Below are 27,451 nucleotides of genomic sequence, written 5' to 3'. Positions count from 1 at the left end.
AGTTTGAGTTCCTTGTAGATTCTGGGCATTAGTCCTTTGTGGGACACATAGTTTGCGAATATTTTCTTCCATTCTGTAGGTTGTCTATTCTTTTGATTATTTCTTTTGCTGTGCAGAAGCTTTTTAGTTTAATTAAGTCCCATTTGTCTATTTTTGTTTTTATTGCATTTACTTTTGGGGTCTTAGTCATAAATTTTTTGCCTAGGCCAATGTCTGTAAGAGTTTTTCCTAGATTTCCTTCTAGGATTTTTATGGTTTAGGGTCTCACATTTAAATTTTTAATCCATCTTGAGTTAATTTTTGTATGTGGTGAGAGATAGAGACCCAGTTTCATTCTTCTGCATATGGCTATCCCGTTTTCCTGGCAGCATTTATTGAATAGTGTGTCCTTTCCCATGCGTGTTTTTGTGTGCTTTGTCAAAGATTAGTTGGTTGTAGGTATATGGTTTTATTTCTAGGTTCTCTGTTATGTTCCATTGATCTATGTGTCTACTTTTATGCCAGTACCATGCTGTTTTGATTACTATAGCCTTATAATATAATTTGAAGTCCAGCAGTATTATGCCTCCAGTTTTTTTCATTTTGCTTAGGATTGCTTTGGCTATTTGGGCTCTCTTTTTTGGTTCTATGTGAAGTTTAGAATTTTTTTTTTCTAATTCTGTGAAAAATGATGTTGGTATTTTGATAAGAATCACATTAAATCCATAAATATCTTTGGGCAGTATAGTGATTTTAACAATATTGATTCTTCTGATCTATGAGCATAGGATGTTTTTCAATTTGTTTATGGGTTGTCTATTTCTTTCATCAGGGATTTGTAGTTTTTGTAGAGATCTTTCATCTCCTTCATTAAATTTATTCCTAGGTATTTTAATTTTTTGCAGCTATTATAAATGAGATTGAGTTCTTGATTTGGTTCTCAGCTTGGTTGTTGTTGGTGTATAGAAATGCTATTGATTTTTGTATGTTGATTTTATAACCTGAGACTTTGGTGAATTCATTTATTGAATCTAGGAGTCTTTTGGAGGAGTCCTTAAGGATTTCTAACCATAATAAGCAGGTTTGTATCCTTATAACCTTAAGGATTTCTAACCACAAGCAGACAGAGATAATTTGACTTCCTCTTTTCCAATTTGAATGTCCTTTATTACTTTCTCTTGCCTGATTGCTTTGGCTAGGACTTCCATTACTATGTTGAATAGAAGTAAAAGTGAGCATCCTTGTCTTTTTCCATTTCTCAGGGGGAATGCTTTCAACTTTTCCCCATTCAGTATGATGTTGGCTGTAGGGATATGGCTTTTTATTATTTGAGTATGTTCTTTCTATGCCTAGTTTGTTGAGGGTTTTTATCATGAAGGGATGCTAGATTTTATTGAATGCTTTTTCCTCATCTATTGAGATGATCATATGTTTTTTGTTTTTTTTTTTTGTTTGTTTTTTTTTTTTTGAGACAGAGTCTCACTCTGTTGCCCGGGCTAGAGTGAGTGCCGTGGCATCAGCCTAGCTCACAGCAACCTCAAACTCCTGGGCTTAAGCGATCCTACTGCCTCAGCCTCCCGAGTAGCTGGGACTACAGGCATGTGCCACCATGCCCGGCTAATTTTTTGTGTGTGCATATATATATATATATATATATATATTTTAGTTGTCCATATAATTTCTTTCTATTTTTAGTAGAGACGGGGTCTCTCTCTTGCTCAGGCTGGTCTTGAACTCCTGACCTCGAGCGATCCACCCGCCTCGGCCTCCCAGAGTGCTAGGATTACAGGCGTGAGCCACCGCGCCCGGCCGATCATATGGTTTTTGTTTTTAATTCTGTTCATGTGATAAATCGTGTTTATGAAACCCACTCAATTGTAGTGAATTATGCTTTTGATGTGCTGCTGGCTTCAGTTTGCTAGTATTTTTTTGAGGATTTTCATGTCTATGTTCATCAGAGATGTTGGTCTATAGTTTTCATTTTTTTCTGTTTGTTTGTTTGTTGAAACAGAGTCTTGCTCTGTTTCCTGAGTCTAGAGTGCAGTGGTGTCATCATAGCTCACTGAAACCTCAAAATCCTGGGCTTAAGCGATCTTCCTGCTTAAGCGATCTTCCTGCTTAAGCCTCCTAAGTACTGGGACTACAGGCACATGCCACCATGCCTAGATAATTTTTCTATTTTTTTTTTTGTAGAGACAGGGTCTCACTCTTACTCAGGCTGATCTCAAACTCCTGGCCTCAAGCGATCCTCCCGTGTCAGCCTCCCAAAGCGCTAGAATTACAGGTGTGAGCCATTGTGCCTGGCCAGTTGTTTTTTGTTGTTGTGTCCTTTCCTGGCATTGGTATTAGGATGAAACTGGCTTCGTAGAATGAGTTAGGGAGTATTCTGTTCTTCTTGATCTTTTGGAACAATTTCAGTAGGAGTGGCACCAGTTCTTCTTTGTATGTCTGGTAGAATTTGGCTGTGAATCCATTTGGTCCTGAGCTTTTTTTTTGTTGGGAGATTTTTTATTACTGATTCAGTCTTGCTACTCGTTATTGGTCTATTCTGGAGTTCTGTTTCTTCCTGTTTCAATTATGAGAGAGTGTATGTTTTCAGGAATACATCCATTTCCTCTAGGTTTTCTAGTTTGTGAGTGTAAGTTGCTTATAATAGTCGCTGATCTTTTATATTTCTGTGGTTATCAGTTGTAATGTCTCCTTTTTCATTTCTGATTGTGTTTATTTGGATATTTTCTTGATTAGTCTAGCTAGTGGTTTATCAATTTTGTTTACCTTTTAGAAAAATCAGCTTTTTGTTTTGTCAATCCTTTGTATTGTTTTTTTTTTTTTGGTCTGTATTTCATTTAGTTCCACTCTGATCTTTATTATTTCTTTTTTCTACTAACTTTAGATTTGTTTCTTGTTTTTCTTTTTTGAGACAGAGTCTCACTTTGTTGCCCGGGCTAGAGTGCCGTGGGGTCAGCCTAGCTCACAGCAACCTTAAACTCCCGGGCTCAAGCAATCCTCCTGCCTCAGCCTCCCAAGTAGCTGGGACTACAGGCATGCACCACCATGCCCGGCTAATTGTTTCTATATATATATTTTAGCTGTCCATATAATTTCTTTCTATTTTTAGTAGAGACGGGGTCTCGCTCTTGCTCAGGCTGGTCTCGAACTCCTGAGCTCAAACAACCCGCCCACCTCAGCCTCCCAGAGTGCTAGGATTACAGGCATGAGCCACCACACTGGCCTGTTTCTTGTTTTTCTGGTCCCTTGAGTTGGGATGTTAGGTTGTTAATTTGTGACTGGCTAACAGCTGGGAAAAGTTCCTGGACTTGGGGAAGCAGCAAGAGAGAAGCCCCCAGGGCTCTACTCACCAACATAAGCTTTTACAATTGTGGCCTCAAGAGAACTCCCTGGCCCATGCAGGTCTCAGGCCTAACATAGGGAGCTGCTTAGAGATTGCCCGGAGACATTGCTCCAGAAAGGGAACCCACGTGGAATCCCACAGGCATCCATACACAGAGCAGCTTGAGCAGGGTGTCATACTGACAGTCTCGATACCAGAGAATTGCAGGCATGCCTGTAGCCACAGCACAGCTCTGAGGAAGGATAGGGGAGCCCAGGTGCTCCGACACGACACACGCCTGGGAAGGTCCCTACCACCCTGCTGTGAGCTGCTGTTGAGACTGAGACGTAAGCAGATAGTATCTTCCACAATTTCTCACCCATACTGCTTGCCCTCTACTCCACCTACTATCTACTGAGCAAGCCACCATTCAATGGGACATTACGAAGAATTCTTTTTGATTGGGATCCATTGCTGGACAATTGTTGTGGTCCTTTCGTAGTGTTATAGTTCCTTGCTTTTTCGTATTTCCTGTGTGCTTTTATTGATATGTGCATATCTGACGTAGTAGTCCTTGTTCCTTGGTAGTCCTTGTTCCAATTTTTTGAAAGTGCTTTTGAAGGGGAGAATTTTTCCTGAATATGAATATATGAATATCATGTTGGTTAGTAGGACACTTTTGTTTGATTTTGGGTGCCTGCATTAGTATGATCCTTGTCTGATTTGTTAGGCAGTACACAGGGTCAGTGGTATCTGTGATTTCCTTGGTATCTTAGGAAACAATTATTAGTTGAGGCTGGGGTGAAGTTTTGCTGAGGACTTAAACATCAGCAAAGCCAGTCTTTGGCCCCCAGTGGTGGAAGCAGTGGGCTGAGTATGTCTGATTTTAGGCCCCAGAGCAGCTTATGTTGGCAGCAGTGTTAGTATGCCCTGGTAGGCCAATTCTTGAGTCTTCAGGTGGCCTGAATGGTTTCGGCATCCTTTCCAAAATCAGTTGGGTTTATTTCTTGGCTTTCTAGGGCCGGACTCTTAAAATCCTTAAATGCCACACTAGGAGTTTATTTCACTCTCTAGGTGATGAGGAACAATTTAATAAAATTTATTTTGAAAAGGTAATTATGTATGTTTGTGAATCAAGGATGATTATAAAGAAACAAAATTGTAGTCAACATCAGTTAGGAAATAAGTTACTGCAGTAGTTTAGGAAAGAACTATGGGCCTAAATTTAAAACAGTGGCAGCAAGAATAGAGAAGAATAGTTTTGAAAGACTGGTTAATTTGTATTTATAACTTAACTGTAAGGTATGTAGGACTTGCAATTCCCATTTTATAGATGAGAAAATTAATGCTTTTAAAATCGATTTGCCTCTGGTCTCATGACTAGTACCTGATTTTGGAACTTGAACCTAGGTCTTCTGATTTCTAATCTTATCATTTTCCATATACCATGATTATTTTTTCAGATGGAGAATTATAAACAGTGGGAAACATAGAGACCAATTTTGGGATTGGTCATATTTAATGTTTTTATGAGTGATTTGAAAAAAGTTCACAGTGTACAAATGAGACTCTTGAAGGGGATAAACCACAGGAAAATCATTAGCTGAGCATCGGGGGGAAAAATTGAAGCTTCAGTGAAAGCATTTAAAAGAAAATAATCTCGTATGTACTTACCATATAATAGCTCTGAGCTATCAGAAAAGGATTTGGGACTGAAGAACAGTAAAAAACAAACAAATCTGTTAGAAATAATGAACAAATTCAGTAAAGTTGCTGAATACAAAGAGCAGATACAAAAATCAGTTGTGTTTCTATTCACAAAAAAATGAGCTATTGGAAAAGCAAGTTAAGAAAACATTCCCATTACAATAAACAAAAAGAATAAAATACTTAGGAATAAATGTAACCAAAGAGATGAAAGACATACACTGAAAATTATAAAACATTGATGAATAAAATTAAAGAAGACATAGATAAATGGAAAGATATTAATGGATTGGAAGAATTAATATTGTTAAAATGTCCATACTGCTGATGTGATCTACAGATTCAGTGTATTTTCTTTCAAAATACCAATGCATTCTTTATAGAAATAGAAAAAAAAAAAAATTCTTAAAATTCATTTGGAACCACAAAAAGAACCCCAATAGCCAAAGCAGTCTTCAAAAAGAAGAACAAAGCTGGAGGATTCATATTTCCTGATTTTAAAATTTACTACAAAGCTACAGTAAATGGTACTGGCATAAAGAATATGGTACTGACATAAAAACAGACATATAGACCAATGGAACAGATTAGAGAGCCCAGAAATAAATCCACACATCTCAGCTAAGTGATCTTTGACAAAGGTGCCATAAACACAAAATAAGGAACGGGTAGTCTCTTCGGTAAGTGGTGTTAGGAAAACTGGATATCCATATGTAGAAGAATGATATTTGACCCTTATCTCATGCTATATACAAAAGTCAACTTAAAATACAGTAAAGTCTTAAATAAGACCTGAAATTGTAAAACTACTAGAAGAAAACATGGGGGGAAACTTTGTGATATTGGTCTGGGGCCTGGGCAATGATTTTTTTTTTTTTAGTTATGGCACCAAAAGCACAGGAAACAAAAACCAAAAATCGACAAATGGGATTATATCAAACTGAAAAGCTTCTGCATAGCAAAAAACAAGAAAAAAAAAAAAAACCCAAAACAATCAACAGAGTGAAAAGTCACCCCATAGAGTAGGAGAACATATTTGCAAACCATGTATCTGATAAGGGGTTAATATCCAAAATATGTAAGGAACTTATACAATTTATAGCAAAAAATAACTCATTTAAAAAATGGGCAAAGAACTGGAATAGACATTTCTCAAAAGAATGCATACAGATGGCCAACAGGTTACAGGTATATGAAAAGGTGCTCGGTGTCATTAATCACCAGAAAAATGCAAATCAAAAACCACAATTAGAAATTACCTCACACCTGTTAGAATGGTTACTGTCAGAAAGATGAAAGATAACAAATGTTGGCGAGAATGTGGAAAAAGGGGAAGGAACCCTGTACACTGTTGGCGGGAATGTAGATTGGTATAGCCACTATGGAAAACAGGATGGAGCTTCCTCAGAAAATTAAAAATAGAGCTATTTTATGATCTAGTAATCCTACTTCTGGATATATATCCAAAGGATGGTTACCAGGTGCTGGGGGCAGGGAGAAACAGAGAGATATTGGTCAAGGGGTACAAAGTTTCAGTTATGCAAGAGGAATAAGTTCTAGGGATCTAATATAATATACAATAATGTGGCTATAATTAACAATACTGTGTACTTAAAATTTGCTAAGAGGGTAGATCTCCAGTGTTTACACACACACACATACACATGCACACAAACTAGTTACTCTCTGAGGTGATGGGTATATTAATTAGTTACAGGTGATTATTTCACAATGTATATGTATATCAAATCATCAAATTGTATACCTTAAATATATATAGTCTTTAATTGTCAAGTATACTTCAATTAAAAAAGTAATTGGGAATAAACTAATACATTGGGGAATTCTGTGGTATTCCCAATGTATTATTTTAGCCAAAAAGGCTGAATTTTGGTGACTAGCGTGCTAGGTATTAGAAACAGTAAAGAAGACATTCTATTCTTTTACATAGTAATAGTTGCTAAATATTTATTAAGCCCTTACTGTGTGCCAGTCAGTGTTGTAGATACTTTGTTTATTCCAGGTGTGATCCTTTTGACAACCCTGTAATTAAAAAAATATTCTTGTTTTATAGATAAGGAAACTGAAGCACAGAAGTTAAGTATGTCCAAGGTAATAGAGCTAATAAGTGATAAATTCAGAATTGAGACCCAGACAGTCTGACCTTAGAGCCCCTTTTTTTTAGCACTATGTTATTGGGTCTGTACATGATCACTGTCTTTCCTTACCTGCAACACTTTGTGTGGTATATTATACAATGCAAGTTTAAGAAAGATCCAGAGAACAACTAAAATTATCAAGGGATGAAAAGGCAGTCATAAGAGAACCAACTAAAAAGACCTGGAAAAGTTCTTAAAAGGGCATATGACTAAAGGATATGGGTATAAACTTTCCATACCATATTCTGCAAGGTAGTTTTTATACTCACACATACACTATTTATAAATGACCTGTTCTTATTATAGTTTATGCTGCTGCCCTAATGCCACATGTGGTATCTCTTACCTTAATTGAAGGAAAGGAGAAAATTGTTTTACAGCTTAGTGAGGAAAGTTTCTTAACAGGTTTTACTTTCTTAAATGGTGCCTCCCACAAGAGGAAAAATATTTATACCTCACAAATGTTATGGTGCCTAGAATGCTTCCAATTAGAGATTTATATGAGTTAACAGCATAGTGTCCATATTTTTCCAAATTGAAAATCAGGACATGATGTCTGAAAAAGATTTTTTTAAAAAAATTATGGTAGGTGGGTTTGTGGTTAAAAAAAAAAAAACAAAACCCAAAAAAAACCACATAACTTCAAAGGAATGGGGAGGGGCAATCCTTCTAAGGGTCTGGGATGAGAACTAGAAATACTTCCTAACACTAATGACTATCAAAGGTCTTGATTATTAATTCATTTTGACATCTAATATACATTTTCAAATCCTTGAAATTTAACATTTGTGAACTTCAAGCTTCCATGTTATTGGGAGAATATATTTAAAAATAGATTAGAACTGTTGAAGAAATTATACTTGTTCTTCAACTTCATCTGTACTTCTAATCCATCACTTCTTCCTTTCTAGCAGCACTATTCTTTCTATACTTGACTCCCTATCTAGCTAAGATTCTGTGGTCCATTGTTTCATTTTAGTTTCTTGCCATTATCCTTTCTTTTACAGGCCTATTTCAAGCACAGCTGGAGAAAATCATATAACCAGGCTTGTGGAAATTTATGATCAGCAAACTCAACTGAGTTTTCAGCAGCAAATTACATTTCTCCTGGCAACATACCCTTTCCAACAACTTTCAAATCTCTGCCCTCCTCAGATTTCCCCTGCCCCCACTCATGTAAACTTCTATTCTCCTTCCTCAAGCTCAACAGGTGATCTTGTCTCCTGCTTGACCAAGCATTGGACGAATACAACTTTCACTACCAAATCTCTAGGCATACCTATGTCTGTACCCATCTGTCTTTCCTCTTTGTTAGGATAAAAGAAGGTTCATACTTTCTCCAGGGCCAGGGCCAGCCTCTCTACCTGTTCTCTGGATCCAGTGTTCTCCATCTTTTCAAAGGACCTCGTACTATTAGTAATCCTGTGCCCTTCCATATTCAATCTCTCTATCTATACTTGCTCCTCAGCATTTAAAAAAACAGTTGTCTTCCTTCTCCTTTCCAGTTACATTTTCTGCTATTTCATGTGCATTTTCTCTTCCTATTCTTATATCTCAGTATCTCTTCCCCAGCACTCTGTGTTCTTGGCTTCCATGACATCACACTCATGTTTTTCTCCTCTCAGTTTACTTCTTAGTCTCCTTTGCTGGCTTCACTTCTATTCATTATTAAGTGTTACAGTTTATAGTTTTCTGTGTGAGATCCTCTTCTCATTCTACTCTCTTCCTAAGTAATCATATTCACTCACAAAACTTGTTACATTCCATATGCTTATGACTTCAAAATGTGTATCCTTTAAGCAGACCCTTCTCTTATTTCTTGTATATTGCTGTATCTCTAGGCCTTACATAGTGTCTTTCACTTAGTAGATGTTCAATAAATGTTTCTTTTTGACTGACTGACTGACTGAATAAATAAACAAACTTTATAGTGATTCATTGTGATTCATTTTAACAGACCAAGACCAAATACTTTGTTTCTCCAGGCCTAGCACATAGTGGGTACTCAGTAAACGCTTTAGAAATGACTGATTTAATAAATAAGGAATGAGCACCACAATAAAATAAAATTTCTTAATGTGATGAATGAGTGAATGAAAAAACATTATAGCTAATCAAGACCAAAGACTTCTTTTTTCTCTTTAAAAATGTAACTGAGTATAATTTATACTAAAACTTACCTTAGGAGAGATAGTCATTCTTTAACAGATCAAGTAAAAGTGTGTTTGGAATGTTGCCTGCATACAATATGTGAAATGTAAGAACAGTGGGGAAAAAAAAGGATAATCACTTATCAGATCTAGTATATACACAGTAGTCCTGTGGGCACAGGCTATGGACTGGGACTACTTGGGAGGATATTCAAAATCTATAATAGGTATATGACCTAGGGCACAGTTTCCTCATCTGTGAAATGGAGATAATAGCTGTGACTATCTCATAGGGCTGTTGTGAAGATTAAATGAGATAATACTTGTAAAACACTTAGCACAGGACCCGGCACAAAATAATCATTTAATATCCATTAGTTATTATTAATGATGTTCTATTTTGATCCAGCTGGTATAGGTGCTAGCCAAAGATGTACTATAGATGAGTAATTGCTAAATCTGGCTGCTTATCAGAATCACTTGAGCTGTTTAAGACTACTGAATCACGCTGGGCAGTGGGGAGGGAAGACTACGTACTTTTAAAAGCTCCCCAGGTGATTCTGAGCATCAGCTACGTTGGGCAGTTATAGAAGATAGGATTGTCTCTGGAAATCATCTGACTATGAGATATAATTAAGAGCAATGTTTCTGGGTGTGGAGGGAAAGGCGATAGAAATGACATCTGTGAAAAGCCAATTGTATATAACCTTTGGAATAAATGGTCATACTTGTGCTGATTGGCCAAGATCAGGCCATAATGAAAGTGAAACAGGCACAGCTGAGCCATTTTCAAGATTTCCCCAAATGAAAAGAGAAGCAGAGCAACTGAGCTGGTAACAGCTGCCAAAATTAATTTGGAGAAGCCACGTGGGATGGGAAAAGCATTAAAAGAACTTCAGAAACAGCTGATAGAAAAATAAAGATGAAGTTTTAGGTATTGGAGAAAGAAAGATTAGAGGAAAATAAAGTAGCTGGGGATGAGCAAGAAGTGCTATAGGAAAATATCAGGAGAAGATAATTCTTGCTGAGAAAAAGACATAAAGAACATATACCTCAGAAGAGAAAAGAGAAGAGGTCTTAGAAAGGACAGTAAACACATTTTAAGAAATTAATAACAAAAGGGCCAAAGAAAGCAAAGATAATTGGCCTGTTATAGATGGACTCCAAATGCCAGAGAAACAAGCAGAAATGGAGTGGTAAAATAAAGCCTAAGACAATGAAGGTAATAGAGGAAACAAGGGGGAACAGATGAAGCAGTCCAAAAGAAATCTTGAAGGATAATTAAAAACAAATATGGGCAAAGTATAATGTAAGGTAGGAGAGTTTGTAGTACAGAGAGTGTGGGGCATAAAAGTCTAGATGGTCATTCAGCAAACATTTATTCCGTGTTTGTAGGTGTCAGGCAGTATGCTGGACGTGAGAGACACGGGGATGAACGACAGAGTTCCTGTTCTCATGGAATTCTCATTTCTGATAAATGTGGAGGACAGAAAAGAAATAAGGTTCTATCTCAGGAAGGAGGTGCAATTAAAAAAAAAAAAAGAAACAAGGTGACATTTTTATTGAAAATAGGACTACATGTGATTTTTAAAAAAGTTTTCTTTTTTAGAGGACTGAATATGAGGCTCTTCCTAGTAGACTCTAGAGCCAGGCATGGCGTTTTGAACATTGTGGATTTTTTAAGGATGTACTGAGATCTGGGTTGAAGTCTGACCATACGTGAAAATTAGGCAAGGGATGGGCTGTGTTTGTGATTGTGTTTGTCTGTCTACCTATGTGTCTGTCTATCTGTTAATATCTATACACAACTATCTCTCATCCCAAAAGAAATTTGAAAGAGAAAATAGTTATTTGGTATCTCTCTCTCTCTCTTTTTTTGTTTTTTTTTTTGAGACAGAGTCTCACTCTGTTGCCTGGGCTAGAGTACCCTGGCGTCAGCCTAGCTCACAGCAACCTCAGACTCCTGGGTTCAAGCAATCCTTCTGCCTCAGCCTCCCGAGTAGCTGGGACTACAGGCATGCACCACCATGCCCGGCTAATTTTTTCTATATATTTTTAGCTGTCCAAATCATTTCTTTCTATTTTTAGTAGAGACGGGGTCTCGCTGTTGCTCAGGCTGGTCTTGAACTCCTGACCTTGAGCGATCCTCCAGAGTGCTAGGATTACAGGTGTGAGCCACCGCGCCCGGCCAAGAATCCTTTTATAAAATAAGTTTTAAATAGTATTTCTTAATCATTTATGTGCTGTTACCTTCTGGAATATATTTAGAAAAAAAGTGAAGGTATTCTTATAGCATTGCCAGTTCAACAGAGTGTGTGTGGCAAAATGAAGGTAATCTGTTTTCCAATCATGCAGTAGTAAGAATTCAAATTAATTTCTCAACAGCAAGGAAGTTTTGGCACAGTCATTTGGAAGATAAGTAAATTCCTGTTGGAACACAAGGAAATTGAAACTAGGAAGAGGAATAATTAGAAGTTAAGCTTCCTTTTGAAGGCGACAGGAAGGTGGGCATACTAAAAGAAATGAAGGCTCTCAGAAGAAGGGTTAAATAAAGCCAAAAGAATTAAAGAACTAAAGAGACCTAGCTGTGTGCAGAAATGATTAATGAAAAGGAAATGATAAATAAAAGGAAACAAAAAAACCTCACAAGATTGAAGAAATTGGAACAAATATTAAAAATAAAAAAACAAATGGGAGAAGTCTTTATAAATAGACTCAACCTGGTAGAAAACATAAGATTAAGATTAGATTTTGCAGGGAGAATACAAAGGACTGTCATCATAGGTGAAAACACATTCAGATTTTCTTAAAAGGGCAACGCTGAATGTTGGTGGAATTCTTTGTCAAATTGTTTCAGGAACTATTAATAGATAAGAATTTTGGAAGTGGGCTATTTGTATGGAGGGAAGGGAGATCACGTGGCTCTATTATTGTAGTGTCAAAAAGATGAACAGGCTGGGTGTAGTGGCTCGTGCTTGTAATCTCAGCACTTTGGGAGGCCAAGGCGGGAGGATTGCTCAAGACCAGGAGTTCAAGACCAGCCTGGACAACATGATGAGATCCCGTCTCTACAAAAAAATCAAAAAATTAGCTGGGCATGGTGGTGTACGCCAGTAGTCCTAGTGAATTGGGAGGCTGAGGCAAAAGGATTGCTTGAACCCAGGAGTTCGAGGCTATAGTGAACTATGATCATGCCATTGCACTTGAACCCGGGCAACAACAGAGCAAGACCCTATCTCCAAAAAAAAAGAAAAAAAAAAAAAAGAAAGACAAGTAAATAATTTAGCAGCAGACATCTAGGTTCTAAAAGTGAGCAAAAGGATATTAGTAAAATTGCTGGGCTGGGCGTGGTGGCTCACGCCTGTAATCCTAGCACTCTGGGAGGATCACTCGAGGTTAGGAGTTCCAGACCAGCCTGAGCAAGAGTGAGACCCCATCTCTACTAAAAAAAAAAAAAAAAAAGAAAGAAATTAGCCAGACAACTAAAAATATATAGAAAAAATTAGCCGGGCATGGTGGCGCATGCCTGTAGTTCCAGCTACTCAGGAGGCTGAGGCAGGAGGATCGCTTGAACCCAGGAGTTTGAGGCTGCTGTGAGCTAGGCTGACGCCACGGCACTCTAGCCTGGGCAACAGAGTAAGACTCTGTCTCAAAAAACAAACAAACAAAAAAAATTGCTGAAGAGGAAATGGTTTAATGGCCTGGCAGCAGGGCTCTGTAAAATCATTGAGCAAATCCTTGGCACCTCTGTTCAAAGGCATATGGAAGGTGAGATGACTGGCACAGTGAAACTGGTGTTAATAGGAAGTGAAAGTAATTGGGAACTGGTGTCTACTGATAGTACTAAACACTGAATGTAAAATTTTTGTTGGAATCCTGCTGGAAAGATTGACAGGAGTAATAGAGAACATGAAAATAATAGAGGAACAGGAATAATAAAGAACATGCCAAATGAATGGGGAAGGAAATAAATTTATTATGCTTAGACTAAGAAAAGTCTTTTATTTAGAGAAGCTATGATTTTCTCTTTAGTACCATGTAAAATATATTGTTACAGAGCAGCTTTTGAAATGTGAGAACTTTATATATGAGCCATTGGCATCAACATCTTTATTCTTTATTAAGGAACATTGGAGAGAAAATTAAAGTGATAAGAAGAACAAAGCAATACTGCCCATATAATCCTTTACTATTTTTGTAGTCTGTGAATTGAATTTTTCTTCCTCCATTAAAAAATTTTTTTTAAATGTATAAAGGTATAAAAGAGACAGTCCAGGGAAGCTGAGGCTACTCATAGCCTAGTATTCAAGAATAGCATCCCTCTAGCAATTTCAGAAGTAGATTTAAAATAAAGAATACAGAGAAGATGGGATAGATCATAAAAATGGATAAAAACCTGAAGTAATGCAAACTTATTTAAAAAAAGAATAAAAAGAATGGATATGTTCTTTGGAAGAGCAGAAAATACAAAAAAAAAATTGTACCATGAAAATAAAGGAAGTGGGAAGTAAACATAGACTAATTGGAAGTTATTAGAGAACAGTTCTTAGTGACCAGCTGATCAAATACTGTAGTTGTGGGTATCAGTTTTTTCTGCTACCCCTGTAGCTTTCTGTCAGTGATCTCATTCCCATGGCTTTGATTACCATTTATATGTGAATGGCTCTCAAATCATTGCCTAAGCTCCAGACCCTTATGTCCAAGTGCCTATTTGAAGATCTCTTCTTGGGTATGTCACAAATGCCTCAAATTCAACAGGTCCAAATCTTAAAATATCATTTCTCTGCTTCTTTCCTCTACTCCAAGTCTGTTTTTCTTCCTGTGTTTCCCCGTTACGGAGAATTATATTCTTAATCACCCAGTCACCCTATTTAGAAATCTAAACATCCTCTTTGACGTTTCTTTTTTTTTTTTACCTCTGTATCTACTCAGTCAGCAAGACTATTCATTCTACCCCTTTAATATCTCTCATGTACTAATCATATATTAATATCTCTGTGTTCTTATTCTATTAACTTAGACCAGTAGTTGGCAGACTTTTAGACAATATGTAAATGAATCAGTGTGCCTGTTTTCTCATAAAACCTTATTTATAGATACCAAAATTTAAATTTTGTATAATCCATATGCCACCAAATCTCTTGATTTTTTTCATCCCAACAATTTTAAAAATGTTACAACCATCTGTAGCTTGCCATTTCCACAAAAGCAGGCTCACAAGTCATAGTTTGCCAACCCCTGGTTTAGACCAACATTTTTTCTCACCTATATGATAATATGACAACAGTCTCCTAGCTGGTTTCCCTCCCTCTAATATTTCCCTGTCTGGTCTCCTCTTCACGCTGTGGCCAGATTGACTTCAAAATTGCAAATTGGATTTCAGTACCTTGCTTTAAAGTCCTTTAAAGATTGACCATAGCCTGTGGGATGAATCCACATTCCTTGCTAAGACCCTTCATAATATGGACCTTGCTTACCTTTTTAGCTATACTTCTTACCATTTACCCTAATTCTCTGTTCCAGCTACTTGGAATTCCTAGGATGTTCAGCGTTTTTCACATCTAAGTTTTGAGACATGCCTTGAATGTCTTTCCTCCTTACCTTCTCCCTACTTCCACCTGGCTAAACATTACTTTTCCTGTAGGACTCATTCTAGCCATCACCATCATCTCTAGAAGCTTCCCCTCACTTCCCCAGGGCTGGATTTAAGTGCTTCTATTAAGTTCTTCCATCATTTCTGTAGAACCCAATGATAGCATTTATTTTACTATATTGTACTTGTCTGTTTACTTGACTCTGTCTCCTAAATAGTAAATTCCTTGAGTACAAAGTGTTTGTCCATTGTTTTATCCCCAGTTTCCTGTATGGCACCCCCTAGTACCCTTAGCATTAAAAAATTTTTTTCTTTTACATTTTAAAAATTGAGACAATTCATATGCCATAAAATTCACCCGTTTAAAGTGTAGAATTTTGGGGGTTTTGGTGTATTCACACTGTTGTGCAACCATCACCAGTCTCTAATTCCAGAACATTTTTATATCCCAAAAAGAAAAGGAAACACTATGCCCAGTAAGAATTCACTCCTCATTCCTTCCTCCCAGCTCCTAGAAACCACCAATCTTTATGGATTTGCCTATTCTGTACATTCAAATATTAACAAATGGAATCACATACTTTTTGGCCTTTTGAGACTGGTTTCTTTCATGTAGCATGTATAATATTTTCAAAGCTCTTCCATATTGTATTATGTAGTAGTATATCATTCCTTTTTTGTCACTGAATATCAGCATTATATTTTAAACTTTATTCTTCAAAGCTCCCAGACCTCTAGGGGAAAAGAAAGAGGGACCTCTAGACTCCTGTTCCTGCTTCAACTAGAACAGTTCTGCTTTCATCTGTTATTTGTTTATTGCTAGGCTTTCTTTTTAAATTTGAAAGTCACTGGCTGTCAGATTGAAAAATAGATCTACCTGGGGCTAAAGAATCCATCATAGTCTTTTTATTCCATCCTTTCCCATTCTTTCTCGTGTATCATGTGTTTTGGTCAAATATAATAGTGCCTTGGTGGAGTCTTGATGTATATCTCATGCATTCTTGCTACCGTACCTTTTCTTATGTCATCTCCTCTATCTGAAATGCCCTTTTCCCGCCTGTTTAAAGTTTTACTAGCCTTCAATGCCTAATTCAGATAATCCCTTCCATGAAGCTTTCCCTGATCTATGAATTATACTGCTTTAGGTGGTACCTTTAAATGTTTTCTTAATTGTTTTCAATTTATGCTCTCCCATCAGTCTCTTGGCACTAGGATGGTGAGGGGAGATGGATGGGTGTAACTATAAAGGATAGCACGAAGGAGATTTTTGTGATGATAGGATAGTTCTGTATCTTGATTGTGATGGGGTTATGGGAATCTATACATAATGATAAAAATGTCAGTTTTCTGGTTTTTTTTTTTTTTTTTTTTGAGACAGAGTCTCACTCTGTTGCCCAGGCTAGAGCGCCGTGGTGTCAGCCTAGCTTACAGCAACCTCAAACTCCTGGGCTCAAGCAATCCTCTGCCTCAGCCTCCCGAGTAGCTGGTACTACAGGCATGTGCCACCATGCCCGGCTAATTTTTTCTATATATTTTTAGCTGTCCAGATAATTTCTTTCTATTTTTAGTAGAGACGGGGTCTCACTCTTGCTCAGAGCTGGTCTTGAACTCCTGAGCTCAAACGATCCACCTGCCTCGGCCTCCCAGAGTGGTAGGATTACAGGCATGAGTCACTGTGCCCGGCCAGTTTTCTGGTTTTGATGTTGTACTACAGTTATGTAAGATATACCCATTGGGAGAAATTGTGTGAAGGGTGCATGGGACCACTCTGCAATTTTTGCAATTCCCTATGAATCTATAATTATTACAAAATAAAGTTTTAAAAATGTTCTTTAGAGTTTGAGGTGGTATTTATCATCATCATTTTGCCACTCATGGTGCTGCTTCTGATCAGTATGAATCTGTCTGTGCCTTTCAAAGTAAAATTACCTTGAGGTAAGCAAGAGAACCCATTTGTAGTAGTATTTTATTAATAGTTACATTGTACAATTAGGTGAAACTTGTCTAAACTAACAACTAAGATACAGTGGTTCTTTATGTTTGATGTTCTGGCTTATCCAAGGCCTTGTTTTAATTTTTAAATTGAGTGATGAGCTTTAATATCAGTTATGTTTTGGTACACTTTTGAGTTGTGTTCTTGTATACAGTCTCCTAGAGGACAGTGACCACAGCTTTGAGTTTTGGAAAAAAAATCATTATGTGATGTTCAAGTCATACTTTTGAAAGTTGTTACACTGTATATCAAGTAAAAGGAATATTCTTGTGCAAATTTAAAATAAACATTACAAAATCAGAATTTATCTCTGATTTTTTTTTTTGGGAAGAAGTGGGGTATAAATAATCAGAGTTTTTCATTTGCATTTATGATGAAGCTCAAAGTGAATGTGAGCAAAAAAAAGTAAATATGAGCAAAACTGCATTTTCTTTAGTAAAATGAAAACTTAATTTTTTTTTTCAGGTTAAACTACAGAACAACATATCATATCAGATGGCAGACATACATCATTTAAAGGGTAAGAAACTTAATTACAGATGAAAGATAAACCAGGGTCACTAAATTAGAATTAAGAAATAGTAAGTTAGCTTAATGAAATAAAATTTTCTGAACAAAGATCCTCTGATGCCAAAACATTTATCTTTTTGTCTTTAGTTATAAAATTATTTAGTATTGCTTTATATAAAATAAATACAAGTTAAAATTTGAGGTCTATATCTTAATCTTGTGCTATAGAAAGATTCCATGCAATAAAATTTTCTTCAAAGAATCCTCAAGGACAATTGAGCTGTAGCTTCAGAGGCCATCAAATTTCCAGGGAAAAGGTGAGAAGTGTTCCATCTATACTGTGTCGTCTGCTAAAATAATCCATTCAGGTCTAGGGATGCTTTGGACAGGTCTTCTAAACATAACGTTTTAGACACCTTGGGAACAGAAAGAAACCTGGAAGATAGATAAATATATAATAAATAAATAACAAATATACACACACAGTTTTATTTGGATGAAGTGTTAGGAGGTGTTACTACAGCTTTTATGGAAAAAAATAGTTTTACACTCTGCATTGCTGGCTTTTGGAATTTGGGGTCTGAGGATCAACCCTATTCTCCCTCATACCCTTTAGTTATAACACTCTATACTTTAAAACTTTGTGTGCATTGGCTATAAATTTATGTGGGTAATACATGCTCTCTAATTTCATAAATATCCCCTTATTCTGTTATCATTTTGAGCCTCTCTAGATAGAATTAGATAATCCTTTTTTGTCATTGACTTAAAATAGCCAACCTTAGCTGGCTTTTAATGTAGTGCAGTTTTACTCCTTACCTAGCTAAAACATTCAGAATTATTTGTGTGTTGTAACCCTAAAATAAAAGTTGTTAATTTTTTACTATCTATGATTTAGAACAACTTAGGCTTTCTTTTAGAAATGCCTTGTAGGTGGTGACACTGGTTTTTATTGCTTTTGTGTCCGTGTTTCACTCTTTTTGTCTCACAGGAATACATTAGGATGACACAGAAGATGCCACAGTCAATACTGCTTCCAGCTTGCAGTATTTACAAATGATTCCACTTGTCATCAAAGTATATTTATTATTAAATAATAATACATCAGTTGAATAAGCAGTGTGTGGCTTCTCTTACTATATGTCAATGAAAATGACAAAAAAATATTACTAAGAATCTTTATTGTACTGTGTATGTTGAATTGAAATTTTGTATGATACTCTTCAGCAGAGAAAAAGGCTTTGATTTGTATATATAGCTGTACAACTTTTAGTTTTAGCTCACTTACTGAAGCTTGGGCTCTTAAGATTGAATTTCTTTAATGTGACTTTTGCACCTTGGGAACAATTTCTACTGAAACAAACTTCTTGACAGGCCAGGCGTGGTGGCTCACGCCTGTAATCCCAGCACTTTGGGAGGCCAAGGCGGGTGGATCGTTTGAGCTTAGGAGTTTGAGACCAGCCTGAGCAAGAGCGAGACCCCATCTCTACTAAAAATAGAAAGAAATTATATGGACAGCTAAAAATATATAGAGAAAAAATCAGCCGGGCATGGTGGTGCATGCCTGTAGTCCCACGTACTCGGGAGGCTGAGGCAGGAGGATCGCTTGAGCCCAGGAGTTTGAGGTTGCTGTGAGCTAGGCTGATGCCACGGCACTCTAGCCCGGGCAACAGAGAGACTCTGTCTCAAAAAAAAACAAAAAACAAGCAAACAAACAAACGAAACAACTTCTTGACAATTCAACTGTAAAATCCGGATTTGACTGTTTTCTTTGAAATATATCTGATATGAAATTAATATTTATGGTGGTTAATATTTTCTTAGAAATAAAAGGAATGAGAGTTGTTTTTTTAGTCCCTGAGATAATAAATTAACATTCTACTATACATAGATTTATTTTGAAAAGCTCACGTTCTTTTTATGCCTGTCACTGAAAGAAGATTTGAAGTCAAAATTTCCTAGAAGTAAATCACTTTTGGCTTTAAAAGCTGGCCCTAAGCAATCCCTTTCTTACCTATTTCTAATCTTTTGACGTTAAATTGAGGGAGTACAGTCATACCTTTCTGTAACATACCCTGGTGTTACTTTCAGAGATGGAGCATCCTGCACAATCAACCTGACTCTGTTAAGTTACTGTGAGAATTCTGCTATGGTGACCTGGAGCAACCACTCTAGGCACAGAGTGTCTCTGGGTTCATATAAAGAAAGCACATGTCAATCAGTTGAAAGTAAAATTGCCATATAGGAAAATTTTGTCTTTATTTTGCTTTCTGGTCTACTTACTTTTCCCCTTGCAAGTGTTTGTTTTGACCCACTGAAAGCACCATTATTACTTCTCTGCTTTATAATCCTTTCCCTGTATTCCAACAGGAAAGAATCTGACATTTTACATGAACTAAAATCATTCATACTGATGTTTTATTTTTCTTTGGCAATTGTATTTTAAGTCTTTTATCTTCAATTATAAATGAAACATTTATTTCCCAATACAGGAATTTCAAATATTAGTGGGAAGCTTTGTGTGGAGGCAGAGAAGCCATCCTAAATCTTGAAATCATACTAGGCCTCAGGTTAATTCTGAAGCTACTTCACATATTTTACAGTGTAGGAAAAAGAAGCCTGTGTTAGAAGGGATTATAATCTTTCTCTTCCCTTCTTCCTGATAAGAATGAGCCCTAGAGATCACTGATTGGAGTCTATTCCAATTGCTGATTATTTGTTTATTTATTTATATCAGTATATATATTGCAGTAGCTTTCAGTTCTAGAACCTATCTAACCTGGGACCAGATTTAAGGAACTGGCTATTCCCACCCCTTAGCTTCAAGGCTTCTTGTCATTGCTTCTTGCTGGGCTCTCATTGTCTCTATAGAATCAACATTCATAGCTGGGGCCAGGGTTTCTACTACCCATAGCCTGTTATATCTTAGGAGATGGGGACAGGGATCAGTTAATAAGATAACTTTTATTACCTGAAAGGATTATAAACCAGGGAAGTGGTTATGGCTACATGGCCACAGATTCATCACTTTTATCTGAGGTCTGGGTGATTGATGGTAAATCAACCATGTTCACATATTGGAAAATTAATAGAATAAAAAGAGAAATTTAAAATGTGACTTGAATATGTAAACATAATTATTAACTACAAACATTTTACATGAATTACTGCATTTTCAAACCTGATTATTATATAATAGCCATTATTATGCATATTGTTAAACTTTATTTATATGCCTCAGCAGATGTTCATGTGATTTAAATTTTTGTGTGTTATAATTCCACAGTAAAATGTAGAAAGTAGAGAAAAAAAGAATATGCTCAAAATTCTACCATCAAACATAATCACTGATAGCGCTTTGATATATTTTTATTCTAGTTTTTTTACATGGATATAATTATATTATAAGTATATGTTTATATCTGCTTTTGAAAAATGTATATCCTCAGCCTGGCATGGTGGGTCATGCCTGTAATCCCAGTAGGAGGCCAAGGTGGGCCTCTAAAAAAAATAAAAATAAGAACATATATCCTAAGCATTTTTGGAGTACCTTTAGAATAAGACTAATTCTATAAGCCTTCCATGAAAAATAGATGTTATATTTTAATTATAGTATTGGTATATTATGGTTTGATATTATATTTTAATCTTAATAGCTGTTGCTTATACAGTACAGACCCCTGTTCCCATTTATAAAAATTAGAACTTTCTTAATATGACTTCTGCTTAACTACTAAGGTTGTCAGCTAATTTTTTTTTTCTTTTTTTTTGAGGCAGGATCTCGCTCTCTCACCCAGGCTGGATACAGTGGTACAATCTTAGCTCACTGCAACCTTGAACTCCTAGGCTCAAGTGATCCTCCTGCCTCAGCCTCCTGAGTATCTAGGGCTACAGCCCTGCATCACCACTCCTGGCTAGTTATTTTTTATTTGCAGAGATGGAGTCTTGCTATGTTGCCCAGGCTGGTCTCAAACTGTTAGTCTCAAGGGATCCTCCCACCTTGGCATCCCAAAGTGCTGGGATTATAAGCGTGAGCCACTGTACCAGGCCCCTGTTAGCTACTTTTTAAATCATCTATTTGAGAAATTGATGCTTACTCTTTTCTGCCTGCATTTCTTTCATCTGTAGTCTCAGATGATAAGAGAATAAAATCTAGAAAATGTGTGGCCAGTGATTAATGAATTAAATGTTTACAAAAGAACGTCTAGCCCAGGTTTTAATTTACTATCCAGCTTGGAATTTCACGTTATTCATTTCCACTAAAAACTTTCAACCCTAGTCTAGAAATGATGAAGTTTGAAAATGGAATTTTGGGATATGTGGAGCTAGCATCAGAAGCAGAACTAGAAGTGAGATCTAAATTGATTGGCACCTAACTCGGTAGCCAAACAGGATTTAAAATGAAAAAGAAACCTTGAATTTGGTACCTATAATGAGCATATCTAAAAAGTATGATTTTTTTCTATTGCTATAAAGTAGAAAGGTTAAAGAGATAGGTAGTTTTTTTGTACTGTCCCCAGAGCTTATGTATGTCTGCATAATGTGGAAAGATTTGTAATTTAAAAAATATTTCAGATTGATATGAAAGCCATGGAGGCTATATTATTTTAAAAATAAATTTTATTGACCATGAATGTGTTATAAAAGGCAATTAAACGTGATATTAATTATATAATTTAATTTACTTAGAGTATGAGAAGATAATTGGAAAGTGTGTATAATTAAAAAGACATCCCATAGCTTCTCGATAGGAAGCATTACAATGAGTAAACTTGATGCTTTGGTTCTTACCTTGTGTGGATAGAGCAACTTGCTGAGCTTCGTCAGGAGTTTCTTCGACAAGAAGACCAGCTTCAGGACTATAGGAAGAATAATACTTACCTTGTGAAGAGATTAGAATATGAAAGGTAAGATGCTACATGCAACAAATATTTATGAATCTAAAATATTTGTCCAACTTTTGGACCTAATTCATTTCTACCTTTCTGACTTTTGTTTTTCTTCTCTTCTTTCATTTTCTTAGGTCTTTTAAATTTCTTTTATCTTTCTATGGCTCTTTGAAAGCCACACTCTTATTTTGATATGTTAAACACCATGAAAATATCTCTTACAGGGCGTGTTGAGTTTGTCTTACGCTGTAGGGTTCATCGTAAGACAGAAAATCTTACAAGCTTTGAGTTTTATTGAATTAGATGTGGCAAAGACCAAAAGAAGATTCTGTGATTCTTTTTGAAGGGGCATCCAGAAGATGAAGCCAGCACTGGGAGACGTTCCCAGAATAGCTGAGGGACTGAGTGATAGCTGCTTCTCCTGCTCTGCACTTCACACATCTCTACCCTACCTCGTAGGGCCCTTTATAGCAATCACTCTTTAAAATTTTTTATTACATTTTTAATCAATTTTACTGTAAAAGGTGTTTTTTAGAACTGCACACCCAAAATTAGGATTTGCCATATTTTAAAGCATTGTTTATCCATTTCTTACTTCTTACTGGTATAGTTTATCATTATATGTATCTACTAACGTATATGTATTTTAACAATATTCAGTACTTTTCCATGTGTCTGTACAATTAAAGATTTAACATATTTAGAGGTAATATATTATTCTAGTATATTAATGTACCAAAACTTCTTTACTCTCCCCCGATTGTGGGACCACTGTAGGAGTTTTCCTTTTTTTTACTATTAAGACTATTACAGCTATAAAAATTTTTATGTAAAAAAGATTTCCCCCCTTATGTTATTTCATTAGTGTTTATTTTCTTTTTTTTTTTTTTTTTTGAGACAGAGTCTCACTCTGTTGCCCAGGCTAGAGTGAGTGCCGTGGCATCAGCCTAGCTCACAGCAACCTCAAACTCCTGAGCTCAAGCGATCCTTCTGTCTCAGCCTCCCGAGTAGCTGGGACTACAGGCATGCGCCACCATGCCCGGCTAATTTTTTCTATATATATTTTTAGCTGTCCATATAATTTCTTTCTATTTTTAGTAGAGGTGGGGTCTCGCTCTTGCTCAGGCTGGTCTCGAACTCCTGAGCTCAAACGATCCGCCCACCTCGGCCTCCCAGAGTGCTAGGATTACAGGCGTGAGCCACCGCGCCCGGCCAGTGTTTATTTTCAAATGTAGAATTCCTCAGAAAGAATGTTTTACCAATTTTGTTGCTCTTATAGCGTAGATAAAATATTGCTTTCTAAAATGATTGTACTAATTTGTTATATAGATGTTACCCCATAGCCATACCAACTTTGGTTATAATTCTAATTTAATTTTACTAATATGGGAATAAGGTACTACCATATATACATATAAGAAGTTTGACTTGCATTTTATAATGGTGAAATTTAACATTTTCTATGTATTTATCTACTGAATGTTTCTTCTTGTATGAATGATCTATTTGTATCCTTTGACTAGTTGCCCAGCAGAAAGTCACCATCTTTATGTGTTTTGCTCCTATTCATTTTCTCTTGATGGCACCACTCTATCTTCTGTATTAGTTTCTTCCATTCCTATTATTCTCTGGTTCAGCCTTTTATTATAGTGTTTAAAGTGCTAACTATTGAGTGAATCATCCTCTGTCACTCCTTATCAACTCTCATAATTCTAGCTTTTCTCATCTATTGCTATAAATTGGTCTCATGGTTTTCTATAGTATTTTTCTCTTCTGTAATTGAAGTTGGTTTTGACAATTGTTTCTTTATAAATGCAATTTGTAAAAATAATAAAAATGCAATTTATAAAAAGATTGTTTTCAGCTAATTTCTGTTTTCTCAATTAGCTTTATCAGTCATCAGTATTCTTTGTATCCTATTAGAGGTTCAAATATTTAAAAAATTTTGACTGAGAGCTATTTGTCTGCTCTTTGTTCTTCCTTGTCTACTCTCCTCTATTGACTGAATGTTTTATCTTTCTAAATGTATGTGTCAACTTCTAGACAGCTTTGAGAATCCAATCCAAGATAATATAATCTAAAAGAATGACTTTAATTTAGTTTTCAGTGTGGACAACAGATCAAGGAATTAAGAGCACAGCATGAAGAAAATATTAAGAAGTTAGCAGACCAGTTTTTACAGGAACAAAAGGTAAATTTTAAAAAATATACTGAAATCCAAATATATTTTTATTATAAATCATGGTAATTAGAAATTAAAATTTCACTTTTGTCATAAAGCATTATATTTTTAAGTTTTCTAGCCTGTGTAATTCCAAAAATGATTTGCAATAGCTTTATTGCTGAGTAAATTAGACATTTGCAAAAATATAATCTTAATTTGTTAAAATTAATTTTGAATTGAAATTTTTATAATAAAAATTATTTTTATTGTTAATATAGTTCTCAGGTTGTAAAGTAGATAACATTTTACAGAAAATCAATTACTTCCTATCTTATGCATTTGAGAAATAGAAAAAATTTGAGAAACTTTTTACTTTATTATTAATCTCTGTTATCTGACGCCCTTTCTTAAAACGTAGAAATGACACATTAGCCACCATAACTAATTTTGATTCATAATTAGTTATGAATGGCAAATTCTTTTATTCATGTAATTTGTCTCTTTTAAGTTAATATATATTTTGAAGGTTCTTTTAGAAATAGAAGGAATTTGTCTTGAGATTACTAGTTATTAAGTACACGATTCATTTTTTATACCCTGTAATCTTACCTGACTAGGCATGATTTGTATAGAGTCTTGTGATTTAATGTAAAGAGAGATTTAATAGACAAAAGTATTTAGTTTGCTCTCTGGTAGCATCTCACCTAAAGGACTAGAAGTTAAGGACATTGGGTTTTCATTCATAGCTTTTTTATGATTTTATAGTGGGCTATTCAGGGTTTCATTTTTTTCTATTTCATTTTTTGAATCTATAAAGTGGAATAGCTGCTGCCTATCTGCAGTCTACTTTGAAGGCGATATGAGAATAGATTGGTGGAAAATGGCAGGCCTGAGCGAGCTACCATAGTAGAGGCATTGAAGGCAACCAGAAGGTAGTATTGAGACACTGGAGGGTTAAATGAACATTGTAGGACACAAAAGGAAGGGGAAGAGAGGATTCCTGTTGCAGTTGTCTTTAAGCCTAGTATATAAATAATGGCGTAAATTTACTCTCTTCTCTTCTCTCAAGTAGGGCAGAGGAGTGCTTTCCTTTTTTTCTCAGCCAGTGTAGTTCTCTCTGCTCTTCTATACTGTTTTTATATTATTTTTATATTATATTTTATGTTATTCTAGGCTGTTTGTATATTATTAACTAATGCCTCTCCAGTTCTTCCTTGCTTTTTTCCTGCCCTACATGAACAAGGCAGGGCAGGGCAGGGATTGAGGTGCCTAAAGAACTCCTTTCTAGGGTAGCACAAGAGCCCTTGCCCTCTAGTCCAGTTGCCTAATTCTACTCCCCACCCTTTATTTTCTGTTCTTCAACTACTATAACAAATTGATTCTGTGAAATGAATTACTTTTTTCATAGGGACAAATCCAATGTTAGCTTTATGAAACAAACGGGGTATTATATGATATTCAGGGATTTATTTTTCTATTTGTCAATTAATTAATTAATCAAGCAAATGTCTGTCATAGAAATTTTTCTAGAAAATGGGTCAGCAAACTATAGCCTAGCTGTCAGAAAATGTGGGATTTGGAGTCAAAAGGACTCAGTTTTATTTTGTTTTTCTCAAAACCATCCATTTATATCTACTGGGGAGTAGAGATGAAAGAAATTTGTAAACTATGAAGCATGGCACAAATGTTTGTTGTTTTTTTTGTCTGCCAGGATACTGGAATACCTACACCAGATTATCAAAGCACCCTTTCGTCTTTATTGTGACACATGCTTAAGATTTGTCTCTTGTTTTTCTAAATTTCATATAGATTTTTTTGGTACTATTTTTATAACCTTATTAGTAATTACATTGCTTAGTGCTTTACAAAGCACTTGCATACAACCTATATATGGCAACCCGAGCATGTGTACTTGACTCCTTGCCTCTCCCAATTTTCCACTGAGGTGACTCATAACTGGCCCATCAATAGAATTGAGTTAGGCCTAACCATATACCTGAAGATTTAAGTTTCCAAGCAGATGATAGGGTTAGGAATAAGTTGGAGGGAGCGCTGACCTGCGTATTGTCCTGTCATTACTTGTTATGCTTGGGTGGCCAGTACACCTAGGAAAAAGATTGCATGTTTTTCACCCTTGCTATTTCCACCTGGGGGAAAAGCCTGACAATCTCAGTAGTCATCTATCATACTTGAAGGAGCACCCATGTGCCAGCCTCCTCTTGTGTGCTATCCTGCTTGATTCCAACATATGCCTACAGAGAACCCACCCTGCTCAAAGCACCCAGGACAGTGCTCAACTCTGTAGGCCACCACAGCAACCCACGGTGTTCAGCAGGCTGTCTTGCGGAATCACTCCCTCAGCATAGCCAAAGAGAATTAACTGCCTAACATTTTAGGCTATTTAACTCTAATTAGAAACTTTCAAGTGTTAGTTAATTCCTTGACTTTATATCAAGTATAAAAACTGAACAGACAGTATTATTATATCTCACATCTCTAAATGTTCAGAATTTGACAGAACTGGGGTATAGAAGGAACCAAGTGTTCCGAATGTGAATCTATGGTATGTGTTTTAAAAGATGAACTATTTCAGAACATTAATAGTTGTGTCAATGGTTTAACAATTTGAACTGAAAAATATATACTGTTCCTAAATCTTTATCTGACAGCAAGAGGCCCACAAGATTCAATCAAATGATGGAAAAGACTTGGGTGTAAATGATCAAGTAGTACCTAAAAATATTCCAAAAGTAGCTGAGAGTGATAAGAATGAAGAACCCTCAAGCAATCATATTCCACATGGCAAAGGTATTGTTATTATTTTGTTTTGTGTTAATAGAATATTGACTTTTTCTTCCCATTTTGAAGTGAACATTTTTAATCATAAAGAAAATTATTTGGATTGTAGTTCAGATATGACTAGGTATCTGCATTGTTTCAAATTTCAAGATATAAATATGTTCAGTTAATGTAGCC

At 35.9% G+C, this 27,451-nt stretch overlaps 1 protein-coding gene across 4 annotated transcripts in view; it reads left to right on the top strand.

The window, feature by feature from the left end:
• The window catches only part of GOLM2 (golgi membrane protein 2), a 100,963-nt gene that overhangs the window by 18,828 nt on the left and 54,684 nt on the right, over nucleotides 1-27,451 (top strand). For all 4 annotated transcript variants that reach the window (XM_069460739.1, XM_069460724.1, XM_069460733.1 and 1 more), the window contains exons 2-5: nucleotides 17,378-17,432; nucleotides 22,227-22,329; nucleotides 24,412-24,502; nucleotides 27,145-27,283. In XM_069460739.1, the coding sequence (XP_069316840.1) occupies nucleotides 17,378-17,432; nucleotides 22,227-22,329; nucleotides 24,412-24,502; nucleotides 27,145-27,283 (388 nt within the window). The remainder of the gene's footprint in view (nucleotides 1-17,377; nucleotides 17,433-22,226; nucleotides 22,330-24,411; nucleotides 24,503-27,144; nucleotides 27,284-27,451) is intronic.

The sequence above is a fragment of the Eulemur rufifrons genome, chromosome 2, assembly GCF_041146395.1.
Source record: "Eulemur rufifrons isolate Redbay chromosome 2, OSU_ERuf_1, whole genome shotgun sequence".
Classification (NCBI taxonomy): Eukaryota; Metazoa; Chordata; class Mammalia; order Primates; family Lemuridae; genus Eulemur; species Eulemur rufifrons.
The sequence above is the reverse complement of the archived record's forward strand: the minus strand, read 5'-3'. Positions and strand labels throughout refer to the sequence as shown.